The sequence below is a fragment of the Lissotriton helveticus genome, chromosome 3_1, assembly GCF_964261635.1.
Source record: "Lissotriton helveticus chromosome 3_1, aLisHel1.1, whole genome shotgun sequence".
Taxonomy (NCBI): Eukaryota; Metazoa; Chordata; class Amphibia; order Caudata; family Salamandridae; genus Lissotriton; species Lissotriton helveticus.
In genome coordinates, this window is record NC_136061.1 from 437,866,319 (window position 1) to 437,884,894 (window position 18,576).

The following is an 18,576-nucleotide window of genomic DNA, read 5'->3' on the forward strand; positions in this document are numbered from 1 at the left end:
AAGGATCAAGAGTCTCTGTAGGAAAATCAAACTATCATTCCCAATACAAAAATCGTCTGTGCTATTACACCTGCTAGCTTTGGAGAACAAATAGCTTGAGTGATGAGTCCAGAAGATATGCAAGAGTGGGCAAAAGAAGAAGAAGAAGTTCAAGACCAATTGCCCTATTACAAAGGTTCCTAATACATACCAACCAAGGAGTTACAGGATCAAGTGCTATACGAGTGTCATGATCACCTCTTAGCTGGGCATAAGGGAGAAGCTAAGACGAATGAATTGGTGAAAATACTTTACTAATGGCCAAACCGAGAGAGTTAACCAGGAGTAAGAGCAGTATTTGAGGTTATTTTTGTTAAAACAAGGTGGGGACTGGCCAGATTATTTGTGGGCTGCAGAATTTGCACACAATAATGCAAAAAACTCTTCTACAGGTTACTCTCCGTTTTATCTAAACTATGGTAGGCAACCAAATTCCACAATGAAAAGCACTGATACTCCAGTCCCAGCAGTCAGAGACCTAGTTACTCATTTAAGAAAGGTTCAACTAAACGCTTCTCAGAACCTAGAACAGGCAAAAAGAAAGTATAAAATGTATGCAGATAAAAAGAGGAGAGAAGGTCCCGTTTTAGAGGAAGGAGAAGAGGTGTGGTTGAGTACTAAAAATCTAAGACTGAAAGGGAATAGGAAGTCCCTGCCTAGATTTATAGGACCTTACCCAATTGAGAAGCAAATCAATCCAGTCACCTATTGTTTAAAATTGCCAGATAAGATGAAGATCCATCCAATTTTCCATGTTTCCTTATTAAAAAAGGGCTCCACCGACGTTATGAAAAGACTCACCACCCAAACCCATTCAATTTGACTCTGGGGAGGAATTTGCGGTAAAGGAGATCTTGGATTCAAAACAAAAGAATGGAAAATTGTATTATCTAGTAGACTGGAATGGACCTGAGGAGCAATCTTGGGAAGTCGCAGAAGATGTTCATGCCCCTAAGTTGGTGAACTCATTTCACATGAAATTCCCAATGAAACCAAAGATGGAAGGACCTCCTTTGTTGGGGGGTACTGTCAGGACTTCCAAATCTCGGGCTGAACAAAACCACATTGTTTGTGCATTAAAGTCAAAATCCCGCTGGTCTAATAACAGAAATACAACTTGGAACCGCTGTTGGAGACTATTAGTCCACAAGCCGAATTCCAAAATGGCCGCTGACAACGAGAGAGAAGTCGGCGGTCTAGTTATTTAACAAATTCGCAGGTGTACGACTCTAGGTGAAGCGCGCGCTAGAATTTGATTGCGCACTTCACTAGAGATCCAAGGAGAGACAGACCGAAGATTTCGAGCTCCCCTTTTTTTCTATCCTTTATTTCCTCTTGTCCCTTGCCTCCCGTATCCCAGTTTCCGTCCGCTTGTTCGGACTTCCTCCCCTTACATTTCCTCCCCCTCCATTAGGTCCTTAAAGATAATATCAGCGTTGAGAATAAGTGAAGAGCTACATAACGAATTCCGCCCACTTGAATCTTCAAGTATTCCTGTCAAGAGTTGGGCGGTTTGACTCACCAGATTCGCGGAACCTGCTTTTGGAGACAGAAAACTGAAATTAGTATTGCGTAAAGTTGAGAATAAACGAGCATTGTTTAAGAAGGTTGTAGGCAAAGACGAATAAAATAATCTAAGTTTAAAGAAGTACAGAGTTGGTTAAAAAGGCATGGAGTAATTTTATACTGGACTAGAGAGTTTCTACAGAACTTACCAACCACAGTAGATTATTCAGAACCAAAGAACCTAGTGAAGAATTAGAGTGAAACATAATAATTCAGGAAAAGGAGCTTACGAGGAGAATACAAGTTAAAGGCTACTTAATTCTAAAAAGGGTAAGATTAGTAAAAAAGAAAAGGATAGTAGTGGTTCAATAATAGAATATAAGAAGTTAAAAAGGGTGTATTTACAGTTAACAGAATTAAGAAGAAGCTAGTTGAAACTAGAATAAGATGAAGAAGAGAAGCTGGAGCTCAGGGAAAATTCGGTAAGAAGTGAAAAAGAATAGTGACAAGAATAATAGTTAAGAGTAGGATGAATGCTTAATCTTTCTTTCTTTTGACACGTGTCAGGACTTCTAAGAACAACATCTGTCAACCAGGGAGGCAAGAAAAGCTGAACGAACAGTTCCAGAGCAGTCTCTTCTGTTGTTTATTATTTTATTCACTTCCCCTCTCCCCCTTGGGGTTTCTTTAGAGTCAAGTTATTGTAACGGACTCTGGGCACCCTTGAGGTGGAGTTGGGACCTAGCTACAACCTGTTCATGTGCAAGTCGTGGTAAGAGTTCACTAAAGTCTTAAAACTGAAAAGTCTTTACTGGGATCACGTGCACAGGGTTAGGGAGGGATAAGGGGTGGGTAGGTGGGTCGCTGGGCGGATGTGGGAGGTGGGGGGGGACAAGTGGGGTTGTTTCTTGATTGGGTCTGTGAGATGCTTATCCATGTTTTGACGTTTGGCAGGATTCTCCTGACTGTGGAGAACTGCATTTATGCCTTACCTGGTCAATAAAATAAACATTTTGTTGTGAGAAAAAAAAAACCTGAAAAGTCTTCTGACACAGACACTGACGCATCACCGGAGAAGCGTGTCACAGGGCCTGTCACGGCTCAAAAGAATCGTTGAGGCGCCGTCGGGCATGCCCGCATCGTTGTCACATCAAGAAGAAGACGCCATTTTATTTCATTGCACCGGATCTTCATCGCATCACGGCGCTGCAGGTCTCATCGCCACGGAAGCGCAGTAAGAAGCCTACCCCCTCCTCCCACCCCCAAGCAGAGAAGAATCGACGCATCCCCTACGCAGCAGTAGGGACCCGATGCATCACCGTTCCTGCGTGCAAGGAACCGAGGCATCACCTTCTCTGCAACACTTTCATTGTATAGCGTTACGTATCCAAAGGTACCTTGAACTTAAAGTGTCTCATTTCACATCTAAAGAGAACTAAGCTCTTTCTACCATGTTTAAAGTACAGTATTGTGGATTTTTGTCGTTTGTGGTCTTGTGTTAAGTCTATATAAAAATACTTATTTTTATACTATAACTTGTGTGGTGTCCATCTGTAGTGTTGTCACTGGGTTACTGTATGTTTTCACAAATGCTTTACACTCTGCCTCTGCGATAAACCTGTCTGCTCATGCCAAGCTACCAAGGGGGGTGAGCAGAGGTTATTTTAGGAGTGTACCCCATTACCCGGACTAGACCCAAGGGTCCCTATTTGGGCAAAGGTACCTACCTCTGCCAACTAAAGACCTCCAAATCTAACACTGACAATAACACCAAATGTTTCACAAGCACCATTAATCGAATAACGAGTCAAGACAAGTAAAAAAACAAGACAAAATCAATTTCAGGCGAAAGAAATAAAATAAGAGTTGGGGGGAGGAGGCGGGGAAAATAAATGTAGGGATAGTTTCTTCCAGAAGTGATTGTAGTAAATATAGGGATAAATGTAATAGAGCAATAATATGCTTTTTCTATATATGTAAAATTTGCCTCAATTGAGGTTTAGAATTTGTAAGTTAAAATCCTTGTGTGACTGTGTGAGAAATTGTCTAGTTTCAAGTTTTTAGTAATGCCTTGGTCATGGGATTGAGTGTGCCCAAGAAAGGAAATTTAGAAGCATGTGTGTTCAGTCCCAAAACGTTTTTATCAAGGATAGAAATTCTAGCCTGGTCCATAAAAGGGAGTCTTGTAGCTTGTTTATAATATGAATCAGTTGCAAGAGATTGAGGCTCCCTGATGCAGTATGGCCATGTAGTTGTCATGGTTTTACACGTGATCTGTCACCATACCACAAATAGAGTTTATTATCTTGGCGATTCAACATACCCAGAACATAGCTGAATCCAGGTGCTATCACCATCTTGACGGTTTGTACCCTAACCAAAAACAACAGCTGTAGTGATTTCCCTTTTCAAAATTAGGCAGTTATTTTAAACATTAGTTGTTTCAGATTGTCCACACCATGCCTGGCAGTCCAATGTTTAATAATTTGCCTAGGTATTACAAGTTGCGCTTCACCCAACTAAAAAATTTCCTGTAGAGATGCCCTGGTTGGAGTCCCCAACATTGGTAGGGCTTCTTATTTAAACCAATTACTTTCATATCTAGTAAAACTGGAGAAGTTCTCTTTCACGGCCATTAGGGACTGAAGTAAAGTCTTGGGGTATGCTAATGTGAGCAAGATGTCTTCAGTGTATAATCGGGCTTCTGTCTCCCATAAATCAGTTTTTATTCCTTTAATTGCAGATGTCTTACTAAGGGTGGCAAATGAAAAAAGAAAAATTGATGGACAGAATGCAGAACAATGTCATACTCTCACCCCAGTACCGAGATCTGGGTCTAAATCCATTGTTGTTTTGCTCAGCATGCCATTCCAGGTTGGACCCAGCCATATGCAATTGAGTCTTGACCCTGCACCCAATGGGATCAGTCCAGCCCGACTGTCAGGCCAAGTCCTCCCTGGCATGGAAACAAGCATCCTAGGACTGGTTTTGGGCTTTCAGTCCTCATCAGCCAGGATAGCTTGACTCCAGTGGCATGGAGAGCACGGGACCCACGTCTGGGCTTACCCGTCCCACCCAGGGGGACAAATGCAAAAAGAACAGTTGATGGACAGAATGCAGAACAATGTCATACATTCATCCCAGTACATAGATCTGGGCCTAAATTCAATCTTTTTTTTGCTCACCGTGCCATTCCATGTTGGACCCAGCCATATGAAAATCAGTCTTGACCCTGCGCCCAAAGGGAACAGTCCAGCCCGAACTGCCTGGCCAGGTCCTCCCTGGACTGGTAACATGCCATGCATCCTAGGACCGTATTTGGGCTGTCAGTCCTCATCAGCCAGGATAGCTTAACTCCGGTGGCAGTTCGGGGTCGACTATTCCCATGAGGAAATACAGAAGAGTCCCTATGATCTTGTCAAGATGTGGTATACTGTGTATTCTTCTGTGTGTAAAAAACTGATGTGAATTTTTTTAAACTTAGATTTGCTGAAACTATTTTTGGTCCTGAGGAAGGTGGAATTATTGAAGAGATCACCGAAACGCTGCGTCGACTTTTTAAATAGGGATTTTCTTAAATAGTTAAGTTTAGATTGTAACCCAATCTGGGAGGAAGGATGTTATGATCTGATGGGAGATTATGATTGATTTTATTGTATTATTTTAAAACTAATTAAACATGTTTTTTAATTAATTTCCTTCTTTGAGTTGAATTTTTGTCATATGTAAATTTTCCACACAGTGAATGTTTTTAAATAATTGCACGAATATTGGTCTTTGAGGAAACATTGGCCTTTTTTGATTAGTAATTGGTCTAGGACACAACAGGCAGCCCTTCTATCTTGACAATATCATAGGGACTCTTGTATTTTCTCTGTTTTTCACCCTGTCCCTTTATTGATTACTTTTGGGGTATCTCCCTGTTACTTTTACACCTGTTCCCATGAGGCACAGGGTCAAGACTGATTTGCATATGTCCAGGTCCAAACTGGGGTGGCATAATGAGCAAAAAATTGATGGATTTAAGCCAGATCTCTTGACTGGGGGTGAATGTTTTGATTTGTTCTGCATTCCATCCATCATTTGTGTGTCTTTTGCTTTCCCTCCCTAAGTGTGCCAGGTATGCCCAGACGTGGGTCCTGGGCTAACTGTGCCACTGGAATCAAGCTATCCTGGCTGATGAGGGGTGAAACCCAAAAACTGGTCCTAGGATGCTTTTTTCAGTCTTGGGAGGACCTGTCCTGGCAGTTCGGGCCAGACTGTTCCCATGAGGCATTGGGTCAAGACTGATTTGCAAATGGCCACCCCAAACTGGGGTGGCATGATGAGCAAAAGAATGATGGATTTAACCCAGATCTCTTGACTAGGGGTGAATGTTTTGATTTGTTCTGCATTCCGTCCATCAATTGTGTGTCTTTTGCTTTCTCGCCCTAAGTGCGCCAAGTATGTGCAGACATGGGTCCTGGGCTCACTGTGCCACTGGAATCAAGCTATCCTGGCTGATGAGGGTTGAAACCCGAAACCGGTCCTAGGATGCTTGTTTCCAGTCCAGGGAGGACCTGGCCTGGCAGTTCAGGCTGGACTGTTCCCATGAGGCACAGGGTCAAGACTGATTTGCATATGGCCAGGTCCAAACTGGGGTGGCATGATGAGCAAGAGAATGATGGATTTAACCCAGATCTCTTGACTGGGGGTGAATGTTTTGATCTGTTCTGCACTCCATCCATCAATTGTGTGTCTTTTGCTTACTAAGGGTGGGAGGGAGTGGTTTGATAACCAATATAAAAAGGAAAGGTGATGAAACAGCCCTATCCTGTTCTCTTTTGAGTCTGGAACTGTGCAATTGTTTCATAGTTTCTGAATACAGTGTGCGGACTTTGAATATGATGTTTTCTGCCCGGTTGAGTTCCTCTAAGACATGAAAAAGGTAGTTCCACTATACCCAATCGAAGTCTTTCTTCACATGGAGAGAGTAGGACAATATCTGATTTGTGTAGTCCCTGGAGATCCATAGCAGATGTGATAATGTACATAGATGGTGTCTGGATGGTTCTACCAGGGCCAATCCACACCACTGCCTCGTGGATAAAGGAGAAAATACCTTTATGAAGTTGGGTTGCCAATATCTTCATGTACATATTCAGTACAGATATTTTAGACCAGGGGTCTTCAACCTTTTCTGTAGTGAGAGCTACTTGTAATCAGTGAAAATCATCGTCAGCTAATATAAGCCAAGCAACTCATGTATTTTTTCCGAGAGAAACCCCACGCCCAGATTCATTGACTATAAGCCTTGTATAGAGTGGTTCTCTACCGCGGCTTACACCCGGGCCCAGGCTATGACTGTGTCTATTGGACTGAAGGTCTTGCTTCTTTACCAGTGGCAGACACTGCCTGCAGTGCCCAGGTCTGTGGTTGCTTAACATTGGCTCACACTAGTTGCAGGGCCCACACCCTGATGTCCTTAATAGTGGTTCATAAGTTACAGGCCCTGGGGCTGTGGTTACAGGGGTTCAGACCTTGCTCCCCCAGGCCTGTGATTCCCTACCAGTGGCTGACACTGTCTGCAGTGTCTGGGACCAGTGGCTCCTTACTATTACCTCACACTCTGCTGGGCCCGGGCCTGTGGTTTCTTAATCAATCAAACAGAATTTGTGCAGCGCAGCACTGGCCCCTCTAGGAGTATATCAGCACTGTGGATGTGATGTCTCTATCGAAGATCTAGGTCTTTAGTTTCTACCTGCAGTCCTCCTGGGAGGATGGTGGGGGAGGGCGGAGCCCTGGAGGTGGGAGGGGAGTACGGCAAGAAGAGGGGGAAAACAGGCAGAAAGAGGCAAGATAAAGGTGAGCGAGGGGCCGAATAAAGGTCAGAAACTAGCAGAAAGAGGTAAAATAAATGTCAGAAGTGAGCCGGTGGTTTCTTACTAGTATCTCAAACCCTCCTGTCCTGAGGCTGTGGTTCCTTACTGGTGTTTGGCACTGCCTGACAGTCTCAGGGCTTCTTGTCCCTAAGGGTGCTGGTAACTTGGCCCTCTGCGCCAGTTGACCACCTAACGGGCTGCTAGGCCTCAGGGGTTGCCAGGCCCTGGGCCTTTGTTTAAGGGGCACATGTCCCTCAGTATCTCCTTCTCGGCCCAGGAGCGGCCTTCCCGGCTCCTCAGGCCACAGCTAACCCCACAGCCACCTGCAGGAAGTACGGGCCTCTGCTACAAGTACCATTGCCAGCTCCTCCCTTCAAGAGGGCACAGGATGGCTCTGAATTACACGCTGGCCCTGTGAGGCACCAGCAGCAGCACCAGGCATGGGGTCTCTCCCCTGTGCTTGGCCACTCGCACACAGACCGGGCAGAGCGAGGACTTCTCCACCTGGAAAAAGTGCAGGCAGGAGAAAGGGAGAGGACCGTAGGGGCCCAAGTTGTCTCAACAGTCAGTGCTAGAAGGGGAGAGAGGGACAGAAGTGGCAGTTTGGGGTTGGAGGGAAGAACCGGGGCGTTGGCACTTCAGGAAAGGGCAATAGGGGCCGGGCAAGAAGGAAAGCTTGGGAGGGAAGGAGTGGGTAGGCGAGGGTCATGAGTGGCGCCTCGAACTAGGGGTGACGGGGGCATGGGGTGCTTGGGAAATACAATCATTTCTAGGTTAAGTCCAGAGTCTTTCCCTCACCCCAAATTGGGAGCATTCCAAAGATGTAAAAAAAAAAAGCATGACTCGGAGTTCCTTATTGACTGCAGATCCTCTCAAAAACACTTCTTGTAGCCCTGGCACTAGCTGCTGCTGTCAAGCATGACAATAAATCATAAAAATAACTGGCCCCACTGTGGCTGATGCTTGCAGCAGATAAATGAGCCACTTCTGTCACCAGCAATCTCTCAATGCCCTCTGCCACTCGTTCTGGTGAGCCTGACTCTCTTCCAGTCGGTGTGGAGCTGATCAGGCCAGCCCCCTAGGGTTCATTAACCCTTTTCTACTATGCGGGTCAAATTAACTGGTGACAGGCTGGAAAAGGCAGGTGGTGTAGGTTCCAGTAGCAATTCAATACTACTTTCGCCACCTCTACGCTTTCCTTCACGACTGCTCGGCTCTGCCACACCTGCTTCTCCGCCCCAGCACTCGTGGTACTTAATGAAAAGCAAGGTGCTAGGGTGTGAAAGGAAGGTGGTGCAGAGAAGGAGATGCGTAAGGAGGAACATCATCATCCTCTTCATCCCACCTCGACCCAACTAAGCTCAGATAAGCCAATCTGAGCAGCTGGTTTGGGTGAGGGTGGGCAACGTTGCCTAAAAAAAGCCTAAATATTTTAACTATGTTAATGGGCTACTAAATTGAGACGCTACCAGTGCAAGCTATTCACGGGGTTCAGCGAGCTATCGGTAGCTCGTGATTAACTGGTTGGAGACTTCTGATAGACGGTTGTTGGAAAAATCCAAGTGATCTCTATTTTACTTAGGAATCATGGAAACCAATGCTTTATTAGAAAAAAGTTGAATGTACCTGTGTTTTCTGCTTCCACAAATGCCTCTTGAAGTATTTGACCTACTATCGAACTACCTGTTTTGTAGAATTTGCCTGGAAAACAGTCTTCTACAGGTGCCCTAATAGAAGGTATTGCAGAGATAACCTTCTTAATTTCCCGAATTGCCCCCTCTAAGAGTTCTCTCCCTTTGTCAGAAAGTTTCAAAGTTGGGAACTTTGCAAGGAAAGCTGCTGTGTTTCACATTCCAGGTCAGTAGAGGTTCCTCTTTATATCTTTGTTGAATGAAAAGGGGACATTAAATGAAAAGAAAAATAGTACAGTTCTGTTAGAAATGGGGGTCTCTAATTGGCAGTGGTTTGTACCTTTGTCCAAGTAGGGACCTTTGCTTCTAGTCAGGGTAAGGGAGTTACACTCTTAGGCAACACTGCTTACCCCCTTGGTAGCTTGGCACGAGCAGACAGGCTTATCTCAGAGGCAGTGTGTAAAGCATTTGTACACACTTACAGTAACACAGTGAAAGCACTACAAATGACACCACAACAGTTTAGAAAATGGGAAATGTTTATCTAAACAATACAAGACCAAAATGACAAAAATCCTCAATACATATATCAAGATATTATAAAAAATAGGTTATTCACAAAAATAAAGCTTGTAGCAACAAATAGCTCCACCTGGGGCTATTACAACTTCATGCGAGCTGAAAAGCCCACAGTACGGTGCAGACTGTGGGGTGCACGGAGTCTGGCTCGGACTCACACAGACCCCAAAGAACAGTAACTTGGTAAACGATAAAAACAAAGACGGTGCACGGCGTCGGGGAGGTGATGCTTCATTGGCACAGTATGGTGTTGGTTCCTTATGACCACAGGGTAGGTGAGGCGTCGTTTACTTACTGCAATTCAGGGGAGGTTACTTACTGTTGCCAGGGAGGTGACGTCGCTGTGGCGTCGAGGTGTCAGTTCCTTGCGACAATGTGGGGTCCATGGATTCGGGAGGTCACCCACATCAGATATTGGCTCCGTGGTGATGAAGCATCGGTGTAGGTGAGGTTAGGCTGCGGTGCGTCATGAGCATCACGAGCTGTGCCCTCAGCTCCGGTGCAGGCAGCGGCCTCCGTGATCGTGTTAGAGTCTGTACGGTGCGGCGGGAAGCATCGGGGCTGCAGCGTAAGTCAGGGGGGTGTGTTGTGCACTTCATCAGCGGTACCCACAGCTTCATTGCAGGTTGCGGTGTCGCACACTGTTGTCGGTGTTGCTAGTTCCCTCTGTGGCAGCTGAAACAGCAGTTCCATGTGCAGGAGGACAAAAGAAATGAAGTGCTTGTGTCCCTGAGGCTTCAGAATAGGAGGCAATCTCTACACCATGCTCTTAGAGATCTTCAAGCAGGATGCACAACACACAACAAAATCTTGGTCCTCTCCTTGGCAGAAACAGCCACTGCACGCCAACCCCACACAGGACACAGCAAAGAGGAAGTACTTCTTTAATTTTCCCAGCTCTTCTCCTTGGCAGAGGTTCCTCTTGAGTGCAGAAGTAACCTTAAGTCTGGGGTCTGGGCCTCAATATTTATACTCAATTTCTCTTTGTTCTATGGTGACAGAGAAGCTCTGTGCTCAGTCCAAACCAGTTTTGTCCGTTCTGGACCAGCTTCCAGGCAGGAGGTGGAGACGGCATTGTGTAAGGCAGACCAGGCCTATTCAGGTGCAGGGAAATCTCCTCCCACTACTATATAGGCAGCAAAGGTCTATTCAGCCCAGCCCGGACTCATTCAGGAAAGCCAGGACACACCTCAACCCCCCATTGGCTGTCTGAGAGAATGCACATCACCAGCCCTGGTCACTCCAAAGCCAGACAGTCAATCCACAAACCAGCAGAAGCACCCTGGATGGCTAAGCAAGAAAATACCCACTTTCAAAAAGTGATATTTTCAAACACATAATATAAAAATCATCTTTACGAAAAGATGCATTTTTAGGGTCTGAGTTCAAGCATACTAAACTCCAACTTCCTACCTGGTTCCAATGGGAAGTTATACTTATAAGATGTTATAAATAAACTCCCATTTTCACATATGGGACAGATAGCCTTTCCTTAGTGAAAAACGAAATAGACTGTATTTCCTTATCTGGACATGTCACGCACACCAGTACATGTCCTGCCTTTCACATACACTACACCCTGCCTACAGGGGTACATTGGGCCTACATTAGGGGTGTCTTACATGTAAGAAAAGGCAAGGTTAGGGAATGGCAATTGGATACACTTGCCAGGTTGAAACTGCGTGCAGGCACTGCAGTGGCAGGTCTAAGACACTTTTAAAAGGCTGCTTGCATGGCTGGCACAATCAGTGCTGCAGGCACCCTAGCAGCATTTGACTTACAGGCCCTGGCACACACAGTGCACTGTACTAGGGGCTTAGGAGTAAGTCAAATAAACCCATCATGGAAACCCCAAACCCTAAACACAATGTACATGGAGAGCATATGCACTTTAGGACTGATCAGCAGTGATAAAGTGCCTAGAGTCATAAAACCAACAAAAACAGGTCAGAAAATGGAGGCCAAAAGACAAAAAGTCTGAGGATAAAGCCTGATGAAAAAGCCAGGTCTAACAAGTTCTCTTTCCCAAAGCCAGCAAAAAATGACAATCTCGGAATGTGCATTTGCTTGGTGTTGATGGTTTTTGAGACCTACTCTATTTTATTTGTCGTTTTTTTACTTGGGAGTATTAATATGGCACAAACCTAGTTACGAAATGCTTCAAAGCACTTTCAACGGTATAAAGGAGGATTTGTGCTTGATTGTGCAGAGGAGAACCAGTACTAATAAATGGTTATCCAATAGGAGGAGAAGCTTACAAATGTATACATAGAACGTGGGTCCGAAAGTGAAGGGAGGCCTTTTCTCAAAAAGAGGAAGCCATAAATGTTGTGTTATTGTAGATATTTGCTGTAAGCTCCATAAGGCTCTACCAATACCATAATCTGCACTAGATCCATGGAAATATTGTCTATCTCCTCTTAGGGCCTAATTTGGATGGCTGTCGGACCACAACCAATGGTTTGTAGCTTGTGGTCTGACCACCATCTACTGCTGCGGTCTGACCGATGCATTACGATGCGTGCGGTCGGAGGCAGCAGTCAAAGGGATCGACTGACGCTTTCCAGCGTGCTGAAGGAGCCCATTGGTCGGTTGGAAACTTACCTTATCCCTTAAGGGCGGAATTTCTGCAGTCGGGATTATGATGTCGGTTTCCGACAGCCATTCCATGTCGGCCTTTGTGACATGGAAAGGCTGTCGGAAAGCGATATTGGGGGCCCTAGCAGGGCCCCGTCCCTCTGCGCTTCCACATTTGGGCCCGTCCCTGCACCGTGTGCAGTGCCTGCCACACGGTGCAGGGATGTGCGCAAACTTGAATTTTTCAATGGGAGCTTATGCTGCAGGCGTTTTCAACCTATCACACTAGCACCCATTGACAAATGGAAGTTTCCGTCCTGATTGGGGTGTAAGAACACCCAGCCTGTGGTCAGACGGTTCCTTCCATCCGACCAACATCGTAATCAGGGCCTATGTTGTAGAGTAGTGGAACGCTTCATACTAAAACTGGATTGTTTTGTTATTAGTTAAAATGTAACTAACTCTCCTACATCATTCATAAAGGAATCCTTCAAGAAAATCGGAGATGCTCTAGTGAAAGATGTGGTAATGCTAATGTCTCCCTGCATCACATTGATCTAAAGGAATGATTCAGAAAAGGCCTGATAACATTAAGATGGTTGTTTTTTTATTTCTTGGTTTTGATGGTGCCGTTGCTACGTAAACCTGTTGCTAGTATTGCTTTCAATTATTGTTTTTTGGACCAGTCTCTTTCAGCCATGGACTTGAGACTTTGTCAATTACATCTTGTAGAATATTTATCTTTCACCTAATACTATTGGCTGTTAGAGTGTATTCTTCTACCTCTTCTTGAGTGGTTACCTAAGGGACGACTTTACAACTGCAGTTGTCGGTGCGCTCCCGTTGACTACTTCCTGATTGTGTCACTATAATATTCTAATGCTAAATATGTAGCACATTAAACCAAGACCCTCTGGCTTTGTCTATGCTTGTTTCATCAGTTCAATTGCTGGAGGGTAAGCAGAACTCTTTGTAGATGCAGTTTTTTACGCTGACTGTTCTATCATCAGATACTATTTTTACTGCTCTCTGTAACACAGATATAGTATCAAAATGAAATAATTATATGGCTTTGTTTGGAATGTTCCTGATTATTTACTGGTAGAGCATCTAGGTACTTCTAATGTTATCAACCTATGAAGTCCTCGCTGAGAGGACTAATTACATTTCCGTTGAACTCAAATGAGACATTTGTGTTCAATGGATTGATACGCCAGAGGAAGATTAATTTCTTTAATCATAATGCCAAACCAGGCTGTTGGTTAAGCAACGTTTCAATCTTGTATGTAGGCGTGAGTGTTATTAATCTAGAACAGAGTTATAATGAGAGCCAGAAATGTTCATATGGTGCTCTTCATCCAGCTATACGTTGTATATATTGTATTCTTATAATAGGTAATTAAGAATGTCTTCCATATCTCTATTTTGTCTTGTTTGTTGCAGGACAGTATGGTATCCCTGAGGACATTGTCTTCTCCATGCCAGTGAAGTTCCAGGATGGAAGATGGGAGGTACTTTCGGACATGGCCATTTCAGATGAGATGAAAGAAAAGCTTCTAGAAGCAGCTACTGAACTGATACAGGTATTCCAGTTATGGGCAAATTAGACCATAAACCTCTTCGAAATAATATGCATTATTGTTTTAATCCATTTACTGAGTAACCCTCATCAGGCTTGGTGGGCGTTAGAGGCCTGCAGCCAAAACCTGTGTGGGGCCCTTTGGATGCTGCTTCCATTTTGGCCACATGTGATAAAAAGAAAACATGGCATCTGGCACCTGGTAGTGGTGTGGCCACAATCAACCAATCAATCAATGCATTTATAAAGTGCACTACTCACCCGTGAGGGTGCTGCTACTGCTCGAACAGCCAAGTCTTGAGTAGCTTCCTGAAGATAAGTAGGTCCTGGGTCTGCCGCAGGTGGATGGGGAGGGTATTCCAGGTCTTTGCGGCGAGATAGGAGAACAATCTGCCGCCGGAGTTTGCTCTTCGGATGCGGGGGACGGTAGCGAGAGTGAGGTCGGCTGAGCGTAGTTGGAGGTTTGGGGGTGAGTCATCTGTTGAGGTATGCCAGTCCCATGTTGTGGAGTGCCTTGTGTGTGTGGGTGAGGGGCTTGAAGGTGATCCTTTTGTTGACAGGGCGCCAGTGCAGGTTTCGTAGGTGAGGTGTGATGTGGCTGTGGCGAAGGACATCGTGGTTCAGGGGTGCAGAGGCGTTCTGAATGCGTTGTAGTCGTTTTAGGAGTTTGGCTGAGATTCCGGCGCAGAGGGTGTTTCCATAGTCCAGTCTGCTACACAGGCTGCTTCATTATTAATGGAGACTGCAGGCTTGTTTGCAAATCCAAATCTATAAATGTTGCTGAAGGAGAGCGTGGTGGCCCTTGAAAGGTTAGAGCCTGGACTAGAATGCCTCGTCTGCTCTCTGCCCCCTTTTTAATGGCCCTGACCCCTTTATAAGTGTATTTGTCGGGAATAAGTCCAATTATGTCCAAAGATGTCTTCAGTTATCGGACGTAGACTGCATGATGAGTAATGGTGAAAGGAAACAGTGGCATTAACATAATTAACATAAATAATGCTGTTAGTAAACTACAAACTCACTTTTTTGCATCTCTTTCCATTCTTGAAGCAACAACCACTTGTGTCTGTGAGAGAGTTTATTGATATTCCACCTTTTACTGGCTCTGCACTGGTACATATATGACTTGTAGTAGAGTCACCTTTCTTGATACAGAAATCTACATTGAGGCCAACCAAATACAAACAACGCTGCATAGAAAAATGACAGCGACTAATGCAACATTGCATGCCAGTAGCTTCCACTAGCAATGCCTATTCCAAAACATCCCATACGGCGAATTTTTAAGACTGTGCAGAATTTGCTCAGAGGAAACTCAATGGGTTGAACAGAGTGTATCAACTTCAAAAAGATTCGTAAAGAGAGGGTATTCAAAAACACACATAAATAAAGAATGGAAACGAGCTAATGAAAAAAATAGAAATTAACTATTAAATCAAACCTCAGTAAATTCCATCACAAAAAGTGAAAAAGAACCAATAAGATTCATAACAACCTACTCAAAGGAATCAACACAAATAAGACAAATACTGAAGAAGAATTGGAAAATCTTGAAACTAGATACCACTGTTGGAACCATTGTGGGTAACGTACCACAGGTAACATACCGAAGAGCCCCCAATTTAATATATCGTTTGACACACAGTCATTTTCATAAAGAAAAGAATAAAACTTGGCTACAAAGTAGGGGTTTCAAGAAATGCTACAATTGTAAGGTGTGTCAAGTCGCCAAAAACACCCAAAATGTAAGGTTGCCAAGCGGGAAGATGTGAAATATACAGGAACTAATCACATGCAAGAGCCAATACGTGGTTTATGTAATTGAATGCCCCTGCCACCTCAAATATGTTGGCAGTACCATATGTGAACTGAAAAAGCTCATTCTAGAACATGTCAGGGCAACTGTACATAAGGACAGGAGCAATGCAGTTGCCAAACACATGGAAACTTATTCTGATAGCAACTGGAAATCTTTGAGTTTCTATGGCATTGACACAGTGAAGAAGACAACGAGAGGCGGGGACAGAGAAAGAACTTTACAACAGAAAGAATCAAGATACATCTTAAACTTACGCTCCCTAACCCTGAATGGACTGAATCAAAGTGAAGAAATGTATATACATTTATAAATGCAATCTGTACATAACATGTCAGGGTAGTACTGTAAAGCAGGTTTTCCTTTAGAAAAGAAAGGATGAAATAGGATGGCAAAGTTTGGTCTTTTTAATTCTCGGGACCTGGGTTTTAATTTTAAGGTTGAGTCATTTTATACAATGTTTATTTTTATTTTTTCACATTGGGTTTTTGGAAAATTCAGGAAAGGGATAAAATCAGTAAGTCCAGCATCAACCACTAATAGGGGATTGCAAGGGATGGGACGAATATCTTTATGACCAAGGTTTTTCAAGATGAGATTATTTACGCCACTTGAGGCATTCATTTCAAATGTTAGCAAATTTGCAGTAGGAAATCACAAAGACGGTATGCCACTGGGGGCACATATAACTGTAAATAGGTCAGATATGAACCTAAAAATTAAGGAAGACAATAAAGCAATTCCTACTCCATGTAAAAATAACATAGGTAAAGACTTATGTAAATGCTTATGAGATTTAAAGGTACAGCTGGCACCTAACGAACAGGACACCTTTATAAAATGTATTGTTTGATTTCATTTAAAACACAATGTTTTGGATTTAATTTGAATTATGTTATTACAGCACTACTAAAACCATAATGCACTCTTGAGCTACCACGGGAAATTATGTCATATAGACTAACATGTGATAAATGTAGCCAAAAACCAAGGGGTGTTACCGTGATCAAGATCTCAGGTGAGATCGAAATGCGTTGGTGTGTTTTTCACATTTGGAGTTGATGGAATAAATGAAGTTTTGAAAAGCATCATCGGAGTGCGACCTATTTTTTCTCCCGAGAGAAAGAGTGTGATGATATATATATATATATATATATATATATGAGTTTTATATAGGGCGAACTAGACCCAGCTACCAGCCTGCACCTATTTGTTAGTTTGTGTGTAGTATTTACTCTTGTGTGCAATTAAGTACTTTTTACAAACAAAAACACTGACTGGACAGGAATTTATTACGTGTGTTTACATTGATGAGTTCTGTGTCCCTAAGCCACAACACCTTCCTGAGTAAGCCTTGCCTGCTCTGCTTCACTACCACGAGAGTGGAAATGCTAAAAGGAATACTTAGTTACCACTTTGGACATCCGCAGTTTTGGGGCTTACGGAGCAGCAAAAGGCCCCAGTTATTACAATTGAGGCATATATCATGCGCACAAGCATTTCTAAGATCATTAACAGACTTCATGCTACAAATCTGTTGTTTAATCAAGTGAGTTAGGTACATTAACCACTATTGAATTTGGTAAGAGTAACAACTTTTATTTTAGCGCTTAGAAATAGTAGACGCACGTTATGAAGGGCTATGGACTATAGAAAAACGACAGGGTCAGCATGCCAATTTTTTTCTACATTTTGAGGTCATTGAGATTGTCCTGAGAGGCCTTACAAGCATGCACAACATTGAAACGTGATGCCAATTTCAGAAGGCCAACTCACCACGAAAACTGGAAGATAATCAAGGACTTTCTTTAGAGTGGAGAGTGAGAGAGAGAGGCAATTGTTTTACACTGTTTCGTTTTTTACAATTGACACACCCCTGAATAAAAATAGATTTAATTGAACATTGCTATGCGTTACATAGGTAGTATTTTTACAATACAATCATGTTAAAATATTGATTTAACTTCATACATAAAGGACTGTTTAGTGTAGTTACTAATTATCAACTGAGACCACTACCTATCACCAAAATAGAACGCCCTTTAGCTTTCTATTGGTTCCCCATTACATGCGGATTTTCAGGGAGTGCCACATGTGTGCCATACATACTGCATGTGTAGTCTTCCTTAAAGGCCGTGGGTGCTTCTGCTGCCAGAAGATCCGTCTCAGAAGACTACCGGGCGCTGGGCAGGTTCCCAGAGTTCTTTACAACCTTAATACATCCAAAAGAAACGCTCCATTTTAGAGGCCAGAGGTCCTCAAACTATACTCCAGGTGACCAAAGAGCGTGCCCCTGGGCAGGAAACACCAAACCCCCCTCATTTGATTTTTGCCATCTTTGAGCCCACGAGGTTTGACTTCTCATTAAATCCAATGAAACTGGGAGCGCACCACATTGTTTTACATTTTTAGGTTTCGACTGGCCGAAAGCTGCGCACTGCGCAGCTTTTCGGCACAGCCGAAATCTTATGTCTACAGTATGTGGCTTGGGAATCCGCCCTCTGTTCCATTGGCTAGCTCCATAAATGGAGGCTAGCCATTGGAACAGAGATCTGTCCGTCAATTGCGGAGCAAATTCGGGGGCGTTCCCGAGAATTTTAGGCTTTCTGCTTACGTCATGCGGCAGTGGGCGGATCTTTTTTTTTTTCTCATCCTGTTTTGGTCAGTTTCAAAGTGTCCTTTGCAGGAGTGGGCTGCGAGATTGAAGTTGCCAGGATGCGGTGGGCTGCGCGATTTCTTTCCTTGCAGGTAAGCGGCATTTTTTTATATTTTTTTTATCCAGTTTTCGCCCCCCCCTCCCGCTCTCCGTGTGCCCGTTCTCGCCTCCCCTCCCGCTGTCCGTGTGCCCGTTAACCCGCCCCCTCCCGCTGTCCGTGTGCCCGTGCTTCTTGTTACACTTCCTTTGGAAATGTGCCTTTATTTTGCACTGGAATTCACGGTGATTTACAGTTCCCTAAGACTACACTGCATTTGCCAGCACTGTGAAAT

General features: G+C 43.9%; 1 protein-coding gene across 2 annotated transcripts in view; it reads left to right on the forward strand.

The window, feature by feature from the left end:
* MDH1B (malate dehydrogenase 1B) overlaps window positions 1-18,576 on the forward strand; it is a 277,259-nt gene that overhangs the window by 222,631 nt on the left and 36,052 nt on the right. For both annotated transcript variants that reach the window (XM_078680298.1, XM_078680299.1), the window contains one exon: window positions 13,637-13,776. In XM_078680298.1, coding sequence (XP_078536424.1) covers window positions 13,637-13,776 — 140 coding nt within the window. The remainder of the gene's footprint in view (window positions 1-13,636; window positions 13,777-18,576) is intronic.